This window comes from Aotus nancymaae, unplaced genomic scaffold (genome assembly GCF_030222135.1).
Source record: "Aotus nancymaae isolate 86718 unplaced genomic scaffold, 86718_ANA_hifiasm-v0.15.2.pri h1tg000004l, whole genome shotgun sequence".
Taxonomy (NCBI): Eukaryota; Metazoa; Chordata; class Mammalia; order Primates; family Aotidae; genus Aotus; species Aotus nancymaae.
The window spans coordinates 45,660,633-45,682,505 of record NW_026988415.1 but is presented as its reverse complement, the minus strand read 5'-3'; the positions used below and the strand labels follow the sequence as shown (position 1 = coordinate 45,682,505).

Genomic DNA, 21,873 nt, shown 5'->3' with positions numbered 1-21,873 from the left:
TAGCCTTGTAGTATAGTTTGATGTCCGGTAGTGTGATGCCTCCCGCTTTGTTCTTTTTGCTGAGAATTGACTTGGCTATGCGGGCTCTCTTTTGGTTCCATATGAAGTTTAAGGTGGTTTTTTCCAGTTCTGTGAAGAAGGTCATTGGTAGCTTGATGGGGATAGCGTTGAATCTGTAAATTACTTTGGGTGATATGGCCATTTTCACGATATTGATTCTTCCTAACCATGAACATGGAATGTTTCTCCATCTGTTTGTGTCCTCTCTTATTTCGTTGAGCAGTGGTTTGTAGTTCTCCTTGAAGAGGTCCTTTACGTTCCTTGTTAGTTGTATTCCTAGGTATTTTATTCTCTTTGTAGCAATTGTGAATGGCAGTTCGTTCTTCATTTGGCTCTCTTTAAGTCTGTTATTGGTGTATAGGAATGCTTGTGATTTTTGCACATTGATTTTGTATCCTGAGACTTTGCTGAAGTTGCTTATCAGTTTCAGGAGATTTTGGGCTGAGGTGATAGGGTCTTCTAGATATACAATCATGTCGTCTGCAAATAGAGACAATTTGACTTCCTCCTTTCCTAATTGAATACCCTTTATTTCTTTTTCTTGTCTGATTGCTCTGGCTAGAACTTCCAGTACTATATTGAACAGGAGTGATGAGAAAGGGCATCCTTGTCTAGTGCCCGATTTCAAAGGGAATGCTTCCAGTTTTTGCCCATTCAGTATGATATTGGCTGTTGGTTTGTCGTAAATAGCTTTTATTATTTTGAGATACGTTCCATTGATACCTAGTTTATTGAGAGTTTTTAGCATAAAGGGCTGTTGAATTTTCTCAAAGGCCTTCTCTGCACCAATTGAGATAATCATGTGGTTTTTGTCTTTGATTCTGTTTATGTGGTGAATTACGTTTATAGACTTGCGTATGTTGAACCAGCCTTGCATCCCCGGGATGAATCCTACTTTATCATGGTGGATAAGCTTTTTGATGTGCTATTGTAATCGGCTTGCCAGTATTTTATTGAAGATTTTTACATCTATGTTCATCATGGATATTGGCCTGTAGTTTTCTTTTCTTGATGAGTCTCTGCCAGGTTTTGGTATCAGGATGATGTTGGTCTCATAAAATGATTTGGGAAGGATTCCCTCTTTTTGGATTATTTGGAATAGTTTCAGAAGGAATGGTACCAGCTCCTCTTTGTATGTCTGGCAGAATTCGGTTGTGAACCCATCTGGACCTGGGCTTTTTTTGGGTGGTAGGCTCTTAATTGCTGCCTCGACTTCAGACCTTGTTATTGGTCTATTCAAGGTTTCGACTTCTTCCTGGTTTCGGCTTGGGAGGAGGCAACTGTCCAGGAATTTATCCATTTCTTCCAGGTTTTCTAGTTTATGTGCATAGAGTTGTTTGTAATAATCTCCGATGATGGTTTGAATTTCTGTGGAATCTGTGGTGATATCCCCTTTATCATTTTTTATTGCATCTATTTGGTTATTCTCTCTTTTCTTTTTTATTAATCTGGCTAGTGGTCTATTTTGTTGATCTTTTCAAAAAACCAGCTCCTGGATTTATTGACTTTTTGAAAGGTTTTTCGTGTCTCTATCTCCTTCAATTCTGCTTTGATCTTAGTTATTTCTTGTCTTCTGCTAGGTTTTGAGTTTTTTTTGATCTTGCTCCTCTAGCTCTTTCAATTTTGACGATAGGGTGTCAATTTTAGTTCTCTCCTTTCTTTTCATGTGGGCACTTATTGCTATATATTTTCCTCTCGATACTGCTTTAAATGTGTCCCAGAGATTCTGGTATGTGGTGTCTTCGTTCTTGTTGGTTTTGAAGAGCATCTTTATTTCTGCCTTCATTTCATTGTTTATCCAGTCAACATTCAAGAGAAAGTTGTTTAGTTTCCATGAAGCTGTGCGGTTCTGGGTTGGTTTCCGAATTCTGAGTTCTAACTTGATTGCACTGTGGTCTGAGACGCTGTTTGTTATGGTTTCTGTTCTTTTGCATTTGCTGAGGAGTGATTTACTTCCAATTATGTGGTCAATTTTAGAGTAGGTGTGATGTGGTGCTGAGAAGAATGTATATTCTGTGGATTTGGGGTGGAGAGTTCTGTAAATGTCTATTAGGTTTGCTTGGTCCAGGTCTGAGTTCAAGTCCTGGATATCCTTGTTAATTTTCTGTCTCGTTGATCTGTCTAATATTGACAATGGTGTGTTGAAGTCTTCCACTATTATTGTGTGGGAGTCTAAGTCTCTTTGTAAGTCTTTAAGAACTTGCCTTATGTATCTGGGTGCTCCTGTATTAGGTGCATATATATTTAGGATCGTTAGCTCTTCTTGTTGCATTGATCCTTTTACCATTATGTAATGTCCTTCTTTGTCTCTTTTGATCTTTGTTGCTTTAAAGTCTATTTTATCAGAGATGAGAATTGCAACTCCTGCTTTTTCTTGCTCTCCGTTTGCTTATAAATCTTCCTCCATCGCTTTATTTTGAGCCTTTGTGTATCCTTGCATGTGAGATGGGTTTCCTGGATACAGCACACTGATGGGTTTTGGCTTTTTATCCAATTTTCCAGTCTGTGTCTTTTGATTGGGGCATTTAGTCCATTTACGTTTAGGGTTAAAATTGTTATGTGTGAATTTGATCCTGTCATTTTGATGCTAGCTGGCTGTTTTGCCCATTGGTTGATGCAGATTCTTCATTGTGTTGATGCTCTTTACCATTTCGTGTGTTTTTGGAGTGGCCGGTACTGGTTGTTCTTTTCTATGTGTAGTGCCTCTTTCAGGAGCTCTTGTAAAGCCGGTCTGGTGGTGATGAAATCTCTGAGTACTTGCTTGTTCACAAAGGATTTTATTTTTCCTTCAGTTATGAAGCTTGGTTTGGCTGGATATGAAATTCTGGGTTGAAAGTTCTTTTCTTTAAGGATGTTGAATATTGGCCCCCACTCTCTTCTGGCTTGTAGGGTTTCTGCTGAGAGATCTGCTGTGAGTCTCATGGGCTTCCCTTTGTGGGTAATCCAACCTTTCTCTCTGGCCGCCCTATGCATTTTTTCCTTCATTTCAACCCTGGTGAATCTGACGATTATGTGCCTTGGGGTTGCTCTTCTTGAGAAATATCTTTGTGGTGTTCTCTGTATTTCCTGAACTTGAATATTGGCCTGCCTTGCTAGGTTGGGGAAGTTTTCCTGGATAATATCCTGAAGAGTATTTTCCAGCTTGGATTCATTCTCTTAGTCACATTCAGGTACACCTATCAAACGTAGATTAGGTCTTTTCACATAGTCCCATATTTCTTGTTGACTTTGTTCATTCCTTTTTACCCTGTTTTCTCTAATCTTGCCTTCTGGTTTTATTTCATTGAGTTGATCTTCGACCTCTGATATCCTTTCTTCTGCTTGGTCAATTCGGCTGTTGAAACTTGTGCATGCTTCACAAAGTTCTCGTGTTGTGTTTTTCAGCTCCATCAATTCACTGATATTCCTCTCTAAGTTGTCCATTCTCATTAGCATTTCGTCAAGTCTTTTTTCAAGGTTCTTAGTTTCCTTGCATTGGGTTAGAACATGTTCTTTTAGCTCACGGAAGTATCTTATTACCCACTTTCTGAAGGCTGATTCTGTCATTTCATCACACTCATTCTCCATCCAGTCTTGTTCCCTTGCTGGTCAGGAGTTGTGCTCCCTTGTAGGAGGAGAGGTGTTCTGGTTTCCAGTGTTTTCATCCTTTTTGCGCTGGTTTCTTCCCATCTTTGTGGATTTATCCACCTGTCGGCTTTGTAGTTGTTGACTTTCTGATTGGTTCTCTGAGTGGACGTTCTGTTTGTTGTTGATGAAGTTATTTCTGTTTCTTAGTTTTCCTTTTAACTGTCTGGCCTCTCTGCTGTAGGACTGCTGAGGTCCACTCCAGGCCCTGCTTGCCTGGGGATCACTTGCAGCAGCTGCCGAACAGTAAAGGTTGCTACCAGTTTCTTCTGCTTTGTCCCTGAAGGATACCTGCCAAATGTCAGTCTGAGCTCTCCTTTATGAGGTGACTCTTTGGATATACGGGGGTCGGGAGCTGCTTGAGGAAACAGTCTGTCCTTTATATTAGCTCAAGTGCTGAGCTGTGAGCCCCATTGTTCATTCAGAGCTGCTGGGCTGGTAAATTTAAGTCTGCAGCAGCAGAACTCATAAACCCCCTTTTTTTTCCCAGGTGGTCTGTCCCAGGGAGTTAGGGCTTTATGAGTTTCCGCTGTGCTGCTGCCTTTGTTTTTCTTCAGGGCTGCCCTGCCCACAAGGAGGCAGCCTAGTCACTCTCAGCCTGCAGATGCTTTGCTGAGCTGCTGTGGGCTCCGCCCAGCTGCCGTGTGAACTTCCCTGCAGTCCTGTTTATATGGGTGTAGTTAGAGCTGCTTCCACATTGTTGGCCCACCTCTGTAATCACGGACTTTCTCTGTAATGGCAGACGCCCCTCCCCCACAGAGCTGGACCGTCCCGGGTTCAGCTGTGCTTGCTGTGAAACTCTCAACCCAGAGTGTTTCCAATTGCTGTTTTTTTTGTTTTTGTTTTTGTTTTTGTGGGGGTGGGACCAGCTGGGCCTGATCTCCTGGCTCCCTGCCTCAGAGCCTTTTATTTTTTCATTGAACGGTTGGCCCTCTCCCAGGTGTCCTGGTCGCCTGTTGAATAGGCACCAGGATCTGTGTGATTTCCCGTGCGGTGACCCACTGCGCCGCTGAAACCGTGGCTCTGAGATTCGTGGCACTGTTTTTGCCCGGGAATCTCCTGGCCTGGCTCCCTGTTTCAGCTCCCCTTGCTGGCTAAGTGGGAACACAGTCCTGTTTACTCTGCACTGGGAGCCGCTGCACTGGGGCGCAGGCAAAACAGCTGCGCCGGCCAAAACAGCTGCACTGGCAACCCGTGGGGCTCCTCCGCCTGCAAATCTCCTGGTCTGTCGGCAATAAAAATCCATCTGGAAATGCGGCGTCCACTCACCCTCTGCACTTTCACTTGGAGCTGCAATCCTGAGCTGGATCTAACCGGCCATCTTGGAACTCCCCGTTCTGTAATCCTTTCTACTGCAGAATGTATAATTATTTTTAAATGGGAAGTGAGGAAATATTTTGTTTTAGTTGCTACAGACCTACAAAAATGTATAGAAGATACTGTAAGAACACTTATGTACTAATAGTATGCCAGCAAATGTTTCACAACCTACTTTCTAAAAAGAAAAAAAGGAAACCTGATCTGTAGCATTTGCTAGTTTCTGTGATGTATGTACTCCCACTGTGAATGATGTCAGGCTATTTACAGGAGGTCTCTGAGCAGAGTCAGAAAGAGATATTCCGTTGTACACCATTTATAAAGTATGTCCACCATGTAGATACAATAGATGTAAGTAACCTCAAGATCATAAAGAATAGCAAAGTAATTAGGAAGTAATGAGTTTTGAGTATTTATTACCTTTTTTGTAATATAATTTATTTAATTGTGAGTTTATATAATTTAATTTTTAATAATGGCTAGATTTAACAACTGGCTTAGAAAACCCCTGAAATTTTAACAGCCAGCTGTTGTGAGCTGGTATGAGCTGGCCTCAGCACACCACAGTTTATACCCACAACCAACTTAAGGAATAAAACATTATTGCAATATATTTGAGGTCCCCTTGATTATAGTCCCCTCCTTCCCCTACAAAGGTAACCACTATCCTGGATTTTTGTTTGTTTGTTTGTTTGTTTGTTTGTTTGTTTGTTTTGAGATGGAATTTCGCTCTTGTTACCCAGGCTGGAGTGCAATGGCACGATCTCGGCTCACCGCAACCTCTGCCTCCTGGGTTCAGGCAATTCTCCTGCCTCAGCCTCCTGAGTAGCTGGGATTACAGGCACGCGCCACCATGCCCAGCTAATTTTTTGTATTACTAGAGACGGGGTTTCACCATGTTGACCAGGATGGTCTCGATCTCTTGACCTCGTGATCCACCCGCCTCAGCCTCCCAAAGTGCTGGGATTACAGGCGTGAGCCACTGCGCCTGGCCTTGTTTGTTTTTTTGAGACAGAGTTTCACTCTTGTTGCCCAGGCTGGAGTGTAATGGTGTGATCTTGGCTCACCACAACCTCCACCTCCCAGGTTCAAGCAATTCTCCTGCCTCAGCCTCCCAAGTAGCTGGGATTACAGGCATGCGACACCATGCCCAGATAATTTTGTATTTTTAGTAGAGACAGGGTTTCTCCATGTTGGTCAGGCTAGTCTGAAACTGCCGACCTCAGGTAATCCACCCACCTCAGCCTCCCAAAGTGCTGGGATTACAGGTGTGAACCACTGCACCCAGCCACTATCCTGGATTTGACTTTCATCATAAAACACTCAACTATTTACCTTTGCAAAGCACTAACACACAACTCTCCCTATAATCACCCTGCTTTTCATAAGATGAGCAAATGAGACACACAAGTAGTTAGTGGTAGATCTAGACTAGATATTATATCATATGACTCCTCTAAGTCTAGGCATTTCACTGTCCTGCACTACAAGGTCTGAGCAGTTCAGCCAGGCTTTGGAAGTAGATTTGAAGGGCTATTATTTATTCCACAATAGTAGGTATATTATTATGAACAACCTTTGGAAAAATAACCTTTAGCCAACTTAGCCAAGACTGGTTAATTTCCTTCATATTGGAAATGTAATTTCTCCAGGGTAGGTGATGGTCCCTGGGATCCCGGACCTGTTTGGGCCATCCTTGTTTAGAAGGCCATTTGATATAATGAGATATTTGACCCCACTTCCCTCCTGTCTCCGTTAAACAAAGATGGTGAGACAATGCTGTTTCCCACACTTCCTGGGAATCTGGCCTTGTGATTTCATAGAGATTTATGGTCTCTAGAATAAAGTTGTTCATCTGTTGAGAACTCAGCCACTGCTATGTATACGAGGTTGGGCATGTTATGGCTCCATGCCTCATCCCCTTCTAGTGTGTGTGTATTTTGATGTTAGGGGGACAGCAGGGAGGTCACTGTGGTACATTGGATTCTCTTTCCTACTACATCTCTTCTCTCCCAAGGTACCGGAGTCTGAAACAATTCAACGTCGACATCTGCCAGACCTGCTTCTTGACAGGCAGGGCCAGCAAAGGCAATAAGCTGCACTACCCCATCATGGAGTATTACACACCGGTATGAAGCCTCCAGTCTGGGTGGGAGGGGTAGGCAGCTCTCAGGCACTGGGTGTTGATCCACTTTGCCCAGCATTGGCTCATTGTTTTCTGCTCTCCCGTGAGGAGCATTCTCCAAGGAGCTCTGGTGATTCGCCGGTTTGGGGGATTCAGACCTCTCTGTTCTTCCAGCAGAGCTTCTCCCTCACTGGGCCTGGGCAGAGCTGGCCCAGGACACTCTCAGCCATTTAAAGGACACTCACTGTCATACTGCAGAGGAAAGTCTCATGAAAAAAATAAATAAAAACAGAGAGCAACGCAGTTCCAGCTGATTTGCCTTCCATCGGTCACTTGAGTGTTTCCTGGCTGGTTTCCTATATTGCCTCTGTACTGGGTCACTCAGTCTTTCCCTGATGCTTTGTCATTATTTCTACCCCTGCTGGTTAATACCAAAGCTTATGCTCAAATTAATTACTCAGTCCCTTGGAGGGCAAAAAGAAAGGTATGTCCTTTACCTGGACCCCCAAACTGCAGTTGGTTTTCCCTGGTAACTCTGTCCTCCACAGCTGCCTTAGCCAGGTCGGTCAGCATCCCTGCACTCCAGCCACAGAGTTGCTCCTGTGCTGTGCTTAAGACCCACAGCTCCAGGCTTAGCTTCCAGCATTGACTCTGCTCCCTACTCATCTTTATCCTTTTCTGTCCCCGCAGATTCTCTCAAAGCCCTGATCATATCCCCGGCTCCCACCACTGCTCTCTCTCCCCCATTCTCTCTCCTATTTTCAACCTGTTTCCCCACAATCCATCGGTCCAAGCTTTCATCTCTTCAAACCCTGTTGGCACAGAAACGTGAGGTCCAGTGGGAACAAGGACCATGCCCTTTACTTTTCATTTATTATCATCTTAATGAAAACATTAGAAAAGTCATACAGAGAAAACTGGCTGGATCTGGTAGACTGATAATCCTCTGCCACCTGTTCATCCTCTACATCCTTACAATTTATAGAACAGCTATTTTAAAAATTAACAAACATATGCTCATTATAAAATATTCAAATTATATGAAAGTGTTTAAAGTATAAGACAAAGGCTGGGTGCCGTGGCTCACACCTGTAATCCCAAGACTTTGAGAGGCTGAGGTAGGGGGATTTCTTGAGCCCAGGAGTTCAAGACTGGCCTTGGTAACACAGTGAGACCCTTGTCTCTACAATTTTATTTTATTTTATTTTTTTGCTTTTAGAGGAACTGAGGCAATTAAAAAATTTTTTTTAAGTGTAAAATGAAAGTCCTCCTCTCTCCTCACCCTGGCCCCCACACCTCCAGTTCAACTTCCCAGAGGCAACCAGTGTTCAGAGTTTGGCATATATCCTCCCAGACCTTCTTCTAGGAGCAGGGTGTGGTGGGATGAGCAAGAGTAGATTACCTAGCATGCTGTCTTCTCTAGAGGAGCAGCCACACTGCCCAGTATATCTGGAAGCATTAGGGTAAATTCCTCTGCCCTGTCTCCTCCTCAGACCACATCCAGTGAGAACATGAGGGACTTTGCCACAACGTTAAAGAACAAATTTCGCTCCAAGCATTATTTCAGCAAACACCCTCAGCGAGGTTATCTGCCTGTACAATCAGTGTTGGAGGCTGACTACAGTGAGACGTGAGTACCAGTGGCTGAGCAGGGGCTGCGGGCAGCCTTGCTGAACCTGAACGTATGCTGTGAAGGGGCTGAGTCCCAGGTGGGCTAGGAGAAGGTTCCAGGGTAAATTCCACTAGTGGTGAGGCAGTTCAGCTTGGGCCTGACCCGGACTCTGGCCTGAGAAGTAAACTGGAATCCATTCTTTGTATTTTGTTCCCATCAGCTCATGCCCATGTCAATAATGTAGGGAGCCCAGGAGAGGGAGGAGGAAACGGGCTGCCCAGTCTTTGGTCCTCTGAGTCTTTGCTGCTTTCTTCTAGGCCGGCTTCTTCCCCAATGTTGCCACACGCTGACACACACTCCCGAATTGAGCATTTTGCCAGCAGGTACCACCAGGTTTGCGGGAGGTGGGTGAGGGCTGTTGTAGGAAGTCTGAGGGGAAAGGATCTTCAGTTGGGGCAAGGAGAATGGAGTCAGGGCCAGGGGATGTGCATAGTGAGGTATGCAGCAGCCAGCAAAGCCCCATACTTAGGGGTAGTCGGGGTAGCTCTCAAAGCCAATGATCCTATTGTGAGATTAGAGTCCTTGAGATGGAAGCAGGCCCCACATCCTTTTTCTCTCCTTGCCTCTGCTCTTTCTTTCTAGGCTTGCTGAGATGGAAAGTCAAAATTGCTCCTTCTTTAATGACAGCCTGTCCCCAGATGACAGCATGTGAGTTTCCACAGCTGCTTATTTGCCAGAAATAGCTCTCCTTGAGATCTGTGTGCCACTGTTTGGGAAGGGTATATCCTCCAGGGAATGGGGGTGTGTGGTGGTTAGGATCCTTAGCTCCCTAAGGAAGGCAGGCTGCTTTCTGGCCATGGTGTTCAGTGAGAAAGGCAGTCTTCCCTCTATCAATCGACCTAGGAAATGAGTGATGTACTAGCTCCCTGCCGTTTTTCCAAGTCCCTTCCTGTTGCAAGATCCTATCCTTCTATACACAACTTTGAGGAATGAAGAATATGCCATCCCTCATCTGAAGTTGCAGAAAGGGGCCATTATCTTGTGCTCAAGATGCCAAAGCCCTATCTAGTGCTACAATAACCCTGGGAGACATGAGGGACTTAGCTGAAGTATAGCCAAGGGAACTCCCTGGTGTGACTGCCCAGAGAAGGGGCCTTGTATCTCTAGGGAGGTCCCCATCCTGCTCAGAGGTCCTAGGAGCTGCTGGCTACATGGATCAATCTGCCTGGACTGGGACTCAGATTCCTCTAGAGGAAGAGGAAACAAAGGAGGGCAGAGTAGGGGAATAGCACAGAAAGGGAAATGATTTGCTCATTGTTTCCTGGGGGGCTGTAAGTAGAACCCAGAAACCCACATCCTGAAAACACTCTCTCAGTACCCCCAACCGCAGCCTCTGCCTCCTTTGAATACTTTCATCCCACTCAAGCCTCAATATATGTCCTTTCCCTCTTGATGCAACTTAGAAGTGAATCTTCCAGCATGCATTTCCTGGGGCCTGAGTCTAGAGCTGAGAACTTATGCCCTGAGCTGTTTCTCTGTTCAGCAACTGGCTGCCTACTCTGCTTTCCCCACACCCATGCAGAGACGAGGACCAGTACCTGCTGCGGCACTCCAGCCCCATCACAGACCGGGAGCCAGCCTTTGGACAGCAGGCGCCATGCAGCGTGGCCACAGAAAGCAAGGGGGAGCTGGAAAAGATCCTGGCCCACTTGGAAGATGAGAACCGGTAGGTATGATGATAGCAGAAATCTGTGTGGGTTCTTGAGGCAGACAGATTGAATTTAAGTCCTGGAACTTCTACATCCTAGCTGTCTGACCTTGAACAAGTTACTTAAATTCTGTAATCATCTATTTCCTCATCTGTAAAATGGGGTTGATGATCGTCAAACCTGCCTCCTAGAGTCACTTGTGAAGACCAAATGAGATCAGGCATATAATATGTTTGCTTCAGTGCCTGGCTTATATTATAGTAAGGATTCGATAAACACTAGCTATTATAATTATTTGAATCCTTTTAATTTTTTTCTTTTGAGACAGAGTCTCAATCTGTTCCCTAGGCTGGAGTGCTGTGGCATGATCTTGGCTCACTATAACACTCTGGCTCCTGGGATCAAACAATTGTCATGCCTCAGCCTCCCGAGTAGCTGGGACTACAGGCATGCACCACCATGCCTGCCTATGTTTTTTTGGTATTTTTAGTAGAGACGGGGTTTCACCATGTTGGCCAGGCTGGTCTCGAACTCCTGACCGCAAGTGATCCACCTGCCTTGGCCTCCCAAAGTGCTGGGATTACAGGCGTGAGCCACCGCGCCTGGCCTGAATCCAAAATTTAACCTGAATTTTTCCAAGAACACAAGAGATGCAAGCAGAGAGAATGCATAGAGAAAAGAGGAAAGAGTATGACATCTTCCTGCCCTCAGAGACTTTTCAGTGTTAAAAGTGGTAAGAAATATGCATCACCTAGCAAAAGTATTCCAGAGGATGCTGACACTACATAGAGCATTTGAGGTCTGGAAGAGGGAAGGTGAAGAAGATTACAGGGAAGGCATGACTTTCCATAAAGTAGAGGTGGTGGCAGCAGGAACCTAAGGAGGGTCCAAGCTACTTGTGGGGTGTGAAGTAGAATTCATAATACACCTTAGAGCAGTGCTTCGCAAACATTAGTGTATAAGATAATCACTTGGGAAGCTCAGTAAAATACAAATTTTAAGTCACAGGTCTGGGTGAGGCCTGAGTTTCTGCATTTCTAACCAGCTCCCAGCAGATGCCCATGCTGCTGTTCCACAGACCACACCTGGAGTAGCAAGTCTTTAGAACAGTGCTACTCAGAGTGTGAAGTGCAGACCAGAGCCAGTTTGTGACTAGTTCGTCACCAGTCCAAGGCAAGATAAATATAACAAACAGAGAATAAGCTTTTAGAAACTTTTACAGCAATTTGAATTGCTATGATATTCAAGTACAGAATTAGTGGGCTCATCTCATTGAATAGGGTAGAGACCAGTTTGAGTGTTGTTGAACTTTGAACTTGTGTGATGAGTTGCACGTGGTGTGAGCTATGTACTAGTCATGTGCATTGGGGCCACATATTGGTCCACAGTAGAGTGAAAAAAAAAAAAACCTGGATTTTTACCATGAATCATTCGAGAAACACTGCCTTTGAGCAGCAGCCTGCAGGCCCTAGGAAACACTGGACAGAGAGTGACTGTTCTGTTGCAAATAAAGAAAAAACAAACAAAGCCAAAAGTGATGTCCCCAACAGCAGGCCACCTGTTTGGAACTTGTTTTTTTGATGACCAGCCATGGGTGTTTGAAGTGGGCCAAAGAGGAGGGTTGTAGAGAGAGGAGGCAAGACAGGTGGTCTCTTGTTTATGTTACCTTTTCCCTTGGAATCTAAACACCTAAAAATGGAGTAGGTGAGTCAGTGGCCCTAATGCCACATTTATTTGCAGACTGTGTTTCTGCCTGATTTTAAGGTCAGACTTAATCCCTAAAGCAGCACATCAAAGCCCTGAGACATTTGTTAGGCAAAATGTCAACTTTCTCTGCTCTGAGGTCTCAGAATGTCAGAGTAAATGACTTATGCGCTGGAGAGGAAGTGGATGTGGCCATTGAAGCAAGAGCACAGCTGGGGCGGGGTTGCGGGCGGGGGTGGGAGTGAAGTGGGGTGGGAGAGCACAGGGATTGCTCACACCTAGGCTTGAGGGGACATCTGAAACCTGGACAGTCAGAGCCCTGTTAGAGCTATAGGCCTTGGTGTCTCTCTCCATGGCAGGATTCTCCAGGGAGAGCTGAGGCGCCTGAAATGGCAGCATGAGGAGGCTGCTGAGGCACCCACTCTGGCTGAGGGCTCCGCTGAGGCAGCACCAGACCACCGCAATGAGGAACTTCTGACTGAGGCCCGGATCCTTCGGCAACACAAGAGCCACCTGGAGACGCGGATGCAGATCCTCGAAGACCACAACAAGCAGCTAGAGTCCCAGCTGCAGCGCCTGAGGGAGCTGCTCCTGCAGGTGAGGCTGGAGACAGTAAAAGAGCCAGGGCAGCCTCTGAGCCCAGGGGAAGGCTGAGGAGCTGAGAGGTGTGGCAAAAAAGACACAAGAGAGAGCTCCTTGGCAGTGGCTCTCAAGTAGCTTCCTGAAGAGAACTGGGCCAGAGGCTGGTGGGGGGCGGGGGAAAGAAGAGACTGGTATGGTCACATCTCCAGCCAACTCTCTTCCACCTACCTTCCATGCCACCCTGTGTGTCACTCTCCAGCCACTGCGGGGCCTGGGGCAGAGAGAGGACTTCTGAGGGCTTATTTCTTCACAACCCGTTGGAAACCCATACTGAAAGAACAGACTTCAAAAATCATCTAAAACATTGATTTTGCTAGTATGGTATTTGCTAGAAAGAAGCAGGTTTAGCCAAGTTTAGCAAGAGAAATATTTGTGCTACCAAAGGATGTTTCTTGCTTTTTACACCTTTCATCTCTGAGGGGCAGTGTGTATGCTGTGGTATAGCTCTGGAGTCAGGAAGCTCTGAGTTTGCATGTGGCTCTGCCAATTGACTGTGGGGTGTTTGGACAGTTACTGAACCTCTCCAAGCCCCAGTTCCCTCATCTGTACAATGGGGAAGGTACCAACTTCATAAAATTGTGGTGAACATAAAAGGAAATAATTCATTTATAGAATTTAACATGATGCCAGGAATCTAGTACACACTTCATAAATATTACCTATTATTGTCATTATATGTAATGGAAAATACCACTCTGCTGCCTCTTCTGCAGATCCTCCAAGGGAGGGCCTCTATGGATTCCTGGAGGTTTCTAACATATTCTATGTCATGAACCAAGGATCAGGTGTGAAACTGTACATTTCCAGAGAGAATTCGGTTCTAAATAGCTTAATTATAGCTGAAATGACAGCAAGAGACCTTTAGGTACAATGCCTTTCTTATAAGAACTGGGAGCGTTTGACACGTTGTTAAAGGAAGAAGGCAATGGGTAATTGAATATTCTAAGAAGTTTCCCAAAAGTGGAAGCCACTGTTTTAGGTAATACCAAAAGCTTCTTAACATCTAAGGGCAAAGGGCTGGTATGAAGTCTCTCAGATCCCTTCTAAACTCAGGAGTCTGTCAAAGTAAGGTCAGGAAGGCAAAGCCGCTTAAGTCATGCCTTACCTCTTGCTAGCCACCCACCGAATCAGATGGCAGTGGCTCTGCAGGCTCGTCCCTAGCTTCCTCTCCACAGCAGTCAGAAGGCAGTCACCCCCGAGAGAAGGGACAGACTACTCCAGACACCGAGGCTGCAGGTGAGTTCCCCGGCCCCTCCCAGCCCCTTTCTCCATTGCTTTGTCCTGCCCTCGATTTCCTGCCCAAGGCTTTGCGCGGCTGGGACTGGTTTCTCCTCTTGGCTTTGTGCTTAGGGTCAGGGATTACTAGTTTACTGATTGATTAATTAATTTGCTTATTCTACAAATAAGTGTATATTGAGCACAACCTATGTACTAGGTATTGTGCTGGGAAGATGCAACTACTGTGGGCAGGTCTGCCCTTAAGCTGGCAGAATTCTATCCAGCCCCTTGACCTCATAAAGGAGTCTTTAGTTCTCTTCTCAAATCTCTCTTTTTTAACCCAGATGATGTGGGGTCAAAGAGTCAGGATGTCAGCCTGTGCTTGGAGGACATCATGGAGAAGCTCCGTCATGCCTTCCCCAGTGTGCGAAGTTCTGATGTGACTGCCAACACCCTGCTGGCCTCTTGATGGAGCCAGATCCCCATCCTATAGTTCATAGTCCTCTCCTGGTTCCCATCAAAGGCTTTCCTCAGCCTTCACCCAACCTTCCCAGTTTCCACTGGCCCCACATTCCTCAGCTAGTATTATTTGGGCTCTGGGCAGCGGCAGGGACCTGGTGGTATGTGAGGTGGGTTCAGAGAGTGATGGGGGAAGGGGAGGCATGATTCCTCTGACTCTAGAAATGTTCCCTTTAATCTTCAAGTTTGAGGTCAGTCATTTAAGTACCTTTCTGTTGCAGCCCAGGAAAATATCACTTGGTCATTAAGATGGGGAGCAAAGAAGCTGCCTTGCAGAGCTAAGCAGTACCTATTGGCCCCTCTCCCTTCTTCATGGAATTATGGAGAGAGAGAAGCCTAATTACCCCAAGATTCCAGCATTATGAATCCACAGGAGTTACCCCTACTCTCTGGAGCAATTCATGGAGGCAAAAGGGTATCCCCAAGACACCTTCCCCACCCCAAGCACCCCTGAAAAAGTCTGGGCAGTGTGTGTTCTATTACTTCAGCCATCCTAATGTTACCTAGGTATTGGTTTCTCTTCAAATATCATATTTTCTTTAGCCTCAGTCCCTGACAGACCTTCTTTAAGGGGAGAACAGTTCATTCTGGTTCTTTCACATTATATTTGGAAGTGGGTTTAGATTTTTTTTTTTTTTTTGCCCCACATCTTCCTATTTCTTAAAGGCCTCAGCATTTTGAGATACCCACTGAGCTCCTCCGGAAACCCGGCTGAAGCCACCCTTTGCTCCTCTGAGTCTGTCCTCACAGACCTGGGGGCACAGTGGCAGCTTGCTTAGCAAGGGAACCTTGCTCTCCTTGGGTGAGGAAGAGGAAGCCCACCTCTAGTCTGGAGTCGTATGACTGCTGCCCAACACCCTTCCAGGCTGTGACCCTTCTAACTCTCAGGCTGAATCAGATGAGGTGGCTGATTACCCCCAACTAATCATAAGGCATTTGCAACTGGTCACCCTGAGTAGTGGTCCCTCCATAGGAGCCACAGGCCACAAATCAGGAAGCTGGCCACTTTCCACCCAGACAACAGCAAGGCCTTCCTGTGCCTAAAATTGTTCTTTCTCACTCTGGAAGGTGAATTCAATCCTCAAACTGAACTAACTCTTCTTAGGCAGCATTTACCATGATCTCTATCCAGAAACTGTTCAGAATAGATAGTAGGGGTCGGGGAGTGGGCTTGGGAATGTTGAAGAGATTCAGAGCCTACTTAGGCAGCTTTCTACCAAGAGGAGTTTTATAACCTAGAGCCCTGTAGCTGACTTCATTTGCCTAAGTTTATATACATACATATCTATTCTACATATCTACTGTACATCAGTGCTCTCCTGGCCTCACTCACACATTAAATTCTAATACCTCTTGACGTATTAATGTTCTGCCTTGCTCTTTGTTAGCCCCAGCCTCTGGTTGGAAAGACAGATGTGTCCTGGCTGCTCCCCTAGGATATCTCTCTCCATTAATGTTTGGGGTGGGCTGCCCTCAAGACCAAAGCAACAGAAACCCATGGCCACAGAGAATCTAACAGGAAGAGTCACTGTTCTCTTCACTTATTCCAAATCTTCTTCCCTTGAGACCTGGGCCTTGAGTGAATTTTCCTGGGATCCCCTAAATGGTTCAGGTGCCAAAATAGAGCAAATCCAGGCTCTGCCCACCCACGCAGAAAAGGACAAATAGGCCTTTTTGAGCCTTTGCCAGCTAAGACACAGAGAACATTCTCTGGCCCCTTCCAATTCTTACAGTCTGGCTCAGGACTAAAGAAAGTAACAGTTGCTACCACAATCAGGAGGGAGTGACGGTTGGAGTGTTGTATTATAATCCAGCAGTGGGCCAGTGGGTAGAACTGCTAGGAACCTAGCTAGATCTGCCGCAGGGGAGGCAGGGCAGTGGCTTGGGTCCAGAAGCTTAGGGTTGCCTCCTCTCCCACTAAGCCACAGGTCCAGGGTGTCAGACTTCACATCATAACATCTGCCTTAGTGTTCATGAGGTCTCTGGGCGGGAGAACTGGGTATCTGGATAGATGGTGAGCAGGTGGTAGGTAGGCATCAATCACAGAACCTGGGCATCAGTCAGAGGGGGAGCATATTTGTAGGAGCCAAGATTGTGGGCAGGAATGTGGGACAGAGGGCTCAAGGACTTGGAGGCATATGCCTACCTAAGCTTTAGGAGGGCACATATTATGGAGCAATCTTTTACCAGGAAAGTCCTGGAAAATCCTCTCTGTTATCCCCACTCCACCTGAGAGCTCTTGGGCTGCTGAGGGCCTGTGGCAACTGCAGTGGGCCAGGCCTGGTAGAAAAGATGTAGATCTTGTTATGTAGGATTTGCGTTGTAGGTGGACCGAAGCAGCAGGTCGAGTTGAATTCTCACTAAGGGGTTGCTGACACTTTGTGGTCCTGTGTTTACCTTAATGCCTAAAGTGAGTATATCGTTCAAGGGTCCAGGGACAGTCAATGCAGCATGTGTGGGGAGTTTTCCCACTGTAAGGTAAATGGATCCTTGGGTACTATGAATCCACCTTGGGGTTGGATTTAGCAAAATGTGTTGTATGTTGTTAGACATCTGTTGTGTATTCGTCTCCTAAGGGTATTGTGCATGGCACTGTGTAGTTTATAGCCCTACACTGGAAGGATGGTAAAGGGAGTTACTAGGTTGGTAGCCTAAAGAAAACCTTCTGACTGTGGGATTAGCATCAATGATAAGGAATGTGAGCATTTGCTGGGATTGTCAGATAGTATCAGAGAATAGTTAGGACAGAGAGGTGATTTCTTCTTGACAGAATGTGATAGAGGCCAAAAAGCTATTAAGAAGATACCTCTGCTTCCAGTGACAGCAGAGTGGATTCACATTGATCGGGCATTGTTATGGAAGGCTGACTAGCTGGAGGACATCACGCTGTGCTATGCTTCTCTAGGGAGGACATGTGCCCTTCCCTCCTGATTAGAAAGGTTAGAATCAAGATTCTCAAGTGCCCATTTTCTTCAAGGCCCAAAGCTGAGAAATATTTCCCTAAAGAGAAATTTGTTTGAGTTTCTGGTGCTCCAGGAAATGGGTTTGCAGGACACAGAAATGAGAAACCCTGAGGCCAGAAAGAGGCCAATCCTAGGAGATGTTTTGCCTCCAGATTCATTTTAAGGAATACCTGTGCTTCCTGAGGTGTGTGCTTGAGATTTGGGCTCCATAGCCAGCATTTGATCTCACATTCTCAATGGCAGAGTCATGGCTTCTGGCACCATTTCAAGGCCGAGAATCCATCCAATTTCCCTTCACATAGGTTATAGATAAGCAAGAAAGTAGCTGCCTTAATTTGAACAGTTCTGGGAGAAAAACTGGGGGCCTTATCCTAGGGCTGTGGAGACTTAGTTATTCAGCTGGGTGACTCCCGTGGGAACAAGGAACACTTTAGCTACTTCTTATTCTTTTAACACCAATGGCTGTGGGAGAGGGAAAGACTCAAGGCCAGGGCTCAGCTCCCAGAGTCCATCTCCTCCCACAGCTGCCGCATTTGGGAGGGGGCCTGCTGAATGTCCTTGCTGTCCACTAGGGCAGTACTGAGGCCTCACCGAAGTCTGCTATACTGCTTGCTGGCTCTAAGAACTGGTCACGAGGATGAAAACCGGGGAAAGGATTTGGGGGAGGTGACAAGGGTGGCATGGAAGTCTAGGGGACAAAGGGAACAGGGTTGGGAACAAATTGGTTAACTATCATTGCCACTCACTGTGGTGCTTTCCCCCTTTCCTTTGGATTCTGCTTTGAAAAGAATAAATTTGTACTTGTTTACTTTGGTTCCTCTGGTTATGCTCTCTGACTCTGATATTTCATATCATTTCATATCTTTCCCTTATTTAGGGGTGGGAAGAGAGAGTAGACCAAGAAGCCACAGAAGTGCTATAAAACATAAGGCCACCAGATGAATTCAACACCTATGGGACACAAAAAGACCTTCCCATTGGGCCCATCTGCCACTGTTACCTGGATCAGTCACCTCTCAATGCCCCTCCAACCCTTCCTGAATTAGCTAGTTAGCACCTTATGAGGTGAGCTGTATATAGCAATGGTTTCTAAATTTCATCCTCCTCAATCTGAGGATTTTTCACCACCCCGAAGCATTTTAAGAAAAGTCAGGACAATGCATTGAGTTTTCATAAAGTTATATATATTCAGTTTAAAGGTCTACCTTTTATTCTGAGATTATAGATATGTGTGTGTGTGTATGTGTGTATATATATGTATATGTGTGTATATATATGTGTATATGTATATATATGTATATGTGTACATATATATGTATATATATATATACACACACACATATATATACACATATATATATATTCTGTCAATAAATAAAACCCTGTCAGTCCCTCGTTCCTACTCTATCGCCCAGGCTAGAGTGCGGTTGCGCAATCTTGACTCACTGCAACCTCCGCCTCCCAGGTTCAAGCGATTCTCCTGCCTCAGCCTCTTACCAAACTATAGCAACACTGTTCAGTATAAAATAATGCAAGCCACATATTTAATTTTAAATTTTATAGCAGCCATATTACAAAAGTAAAAATAGATGAAATTAATTTTAAGAACCCAATATATCCACAATTTACCCTTTCAACATGTAATCAGTATGAAACAATTATTAATGAGATTTTAAAATATATTTTTAACTAAGTTATGGAAATGTCAAGCAAGCTGACACATCCAGTTGGGGAAAACAAAACAACAACAACAGCAAACAAAAACAAGAAATCCAGATAGATCCAGACAGTTTATTCCTTATAGAGACAGCAAAAGCAAGATCAACAATGGTTTCAGCTCTCTGCATCCCTCGACCCACAGAACAATATAACAGGACAACAAAAGGGGCCAGATGACAGGCAACATGAATGGTAGGACCCCCTAGTACTGTGTAGCCAATGACACTGCAGATAAGCAGTTTTATGGCCTGCAGCTGTACCCTCTGGTGTGGGAAGCAGGCAGAAAGCCTATACTTTACTGGAATGAGGGAGGCAGGTAACAAGCTGCCTCATGGCAACCTCCCTCAAGATAGGGAGATGACTGAGAAACGTTCTTGTAGCAAATTCTCACAAGACTGCCTGTCTTTCCGTGTTCCAGGAGGATCACAGGGTGTTCTGCCAGGACCTGAGTCAGCCTGCAGTTGACCCTGGCCTGTGTGGCCTACGTGGATAGTAATAAGGTCATCAGGATGCAGGCATAGAGCAGTTCCTTTATAGAAATCCAGTGTTTATAGGCCGGGCACGGTGGCTCATACCTGTAATTGCAGCACTTTGGGAGGCCGAGGCAAGTGGATCACCGAGATCAGGAGTTCGAGACCAGCCTGACCAATGTGGAGAAACTCTGTCTCGACTAAAACTACAAATATTAGCTGAGTGCAGTGGCAGGTGCCTGTAATCCCAGCTATTTGGGAGGCTGAGGCAGGAGAATCACTTGAACCTGGGTGGTAGAGGTTGCAGTGAGCTGAGATTGCGTCACTGCACTCCAGCCTGGGCAACAGAGTGAGACTCCATCTCTAAATCAGTCAATCAATCGATCAATTAATCCGGTGTTTGTTTCACACTTATTGCACTTCTCAACTCAGGCTAGCCATGTGGTACTCAAAAACCACATGTGCCTAGTGGATACCATATTGGATAGCTGAAGTCTGTAGCATACAGAAGTCAGAATTACTGGGCTATAGCAAATGAAAACTTTCTGAGGTGTCAGAGTCAATGTGCACATGTGTATGCTGGGGTAGGGTGGAAAGTCAGAACAGCAATAGCCTTGGGTGACTGGAGGGCAGTGGTGAAGCAGCCCCCCTGCGTTACATTGAGAAGTGGCAGCAGAGGAGACAGAGGGGTATTGCAAACACACAAGCTTGCCCTTGCCCCTTCCTGTTGTGTTGTCTTCCATACCACCCTGCCTCTCAGCAGAGCTCTGGCTGTTCTCAGGCTGCAGTATGAGAGGCTGCACGAGGGCTCTTCTACCTCTCTCACTCCTGGATGCCTGCTGTGGCATGTGTGCCACACTCACTGGCCTCTCTCCAGCACGACCCCAGGGTACTTTCTATCAGTTCCCTGCCTGCCTTTATCTAGAAAGGCCTAACTTTTCAAACTCTTCCTCTTCCCCAACCTTCTGCCTCTGACACTCAACTCCTTTCCCCCATTCTTTCTCCTTATTCTAATCTTTTAAGTTATGGATTTCTGAAAAAAAAAAACAGTATTTTTAAAATATCATCTTGGTTTTCAAGTGATCCTTGAACTTCTCTCCTAATCTGGGCTACATTTTGTTTGCCTTTAACATGCCTATCTCCCTTACTCCTATTTTTCTCTTGCATTTTCTCCAGCATTCCTGCTGTCTCCATCCCAACTCCACAGGCCCTGCCCATACATGACCTCTCCTTTGCCCATGGCTTAACTTTGACTTGGAGTAGGAGCACTAAAAGTGGCACAGAGAACTTAGGAGTGTATTTCCTTAAGCAGCTCTGACTTTGTCAATTGGGATCAGACCTGGGGCTAGCTGGGCTACTTCCAGAAAACCCTCGGATACCTCTTGGTGATAAGCATTATCACCCATGATTTCCAGTGAGAAAACAGAGGCACTAAGAAGTGTAGGGACTTGCCCAAGCCAAGTTCCAACCTTGTGTTTGTTCTACTACAGCATGATAATTCAACCCAAATATTAGAGTTGCCATTTGTATCAGTTCTCTGTATACCTCCCCTCCATCTCATATTAACCATATGGCATTGGGATTTGGGGCAAGTCATCTCACGTTAATCATATAGCATTGGGATTTGATTTGCTTAGTTGAGTTATCTTAAGAACTCTGGAAAGATACCCCAAGACTGATAGCATCTTCTGCCATTTTCTAATCAGAGTGCTACGGTCTGAATGTGTCTCCCGAAATTCATATGTTAAGACATAATCTGTATCATGTTAGTATTAAAGAGTTAGGGCTTTTAGGAGGTGATTAGGTAATGAGGGCTCCACCCTTATGAATGGAATTAGTGCCCTTTTAAAAGAGACCTGAGGGAGTTTGTTGGCCCCGCTGCCATGGGAGGATGCACCCAGAAGACAGTATTTAGGAAGCAGACAGAGCCCTTACCAGATGCCAAAGCTGCTGGCACCATGATCTTAGACTTCCCAGCCTACAGAACTATGAGCAATAAATTTCTGTTGTTTATAATTTACTCAGTCCACGGTATTTTTGTTACAGCAGCCCAAATGAACTAAGATATAGAGTTTATTGCTTATCTTTTTGTTTCCTTTTGGATATGAGTGCACTCATCATAGGGGATGGTTTAATAAATTGATGGCAATCCATTTAAAAGGAACTATTTATTTATTGCTTAAAGAACATA

At 45.3% G+C, this 21,873-nt stretch overlaps 1 protein-coding gene across 6 annotated transcripts in view; it reads left to right on the top strand.

Annotated features, from left to right (window-relative positions):
- The window catches only part of DRP2 (dystrophin related protein 2), a 51,178-nt gene extending 32,871 nt beyond the window's left edge, over window positions 1-18,307 (top strand). For 4 of the 6 annotated variants that reach the window (XM_064362503.1, XM_064362505.1, XM_064362514.1 and 1 more), the window contains 7 exons: window positions 7,019-7,130; window positions 8,620-8,756; window positions 9,056-9,121; window positions 9,381-9,446; window positions 10,321-10,464; window positions 12,511-12,748; window positions 13,909-14,349. In XM_064362503.1, coding sequence (XP_064218573.1) covers window positions 7,019-7,130; window positions 8,620-8,756; window positions 9,056-9,121; window positions 9,381-9,446; window positions 10,321-10,464; window positions 12,511-12,748; window positions 13,909-14,175 — 1,030 coding nt within the window. In that variant the 3' untranslated portion in view covers window positions 14,176-14,349. The other 2 variants (XM_064362517.1, XM_064362526.1) reach the window with 2 other exon arrangements.
- Window positions 18,308-21,873: the final 3,566 nt, after the last annotated feature.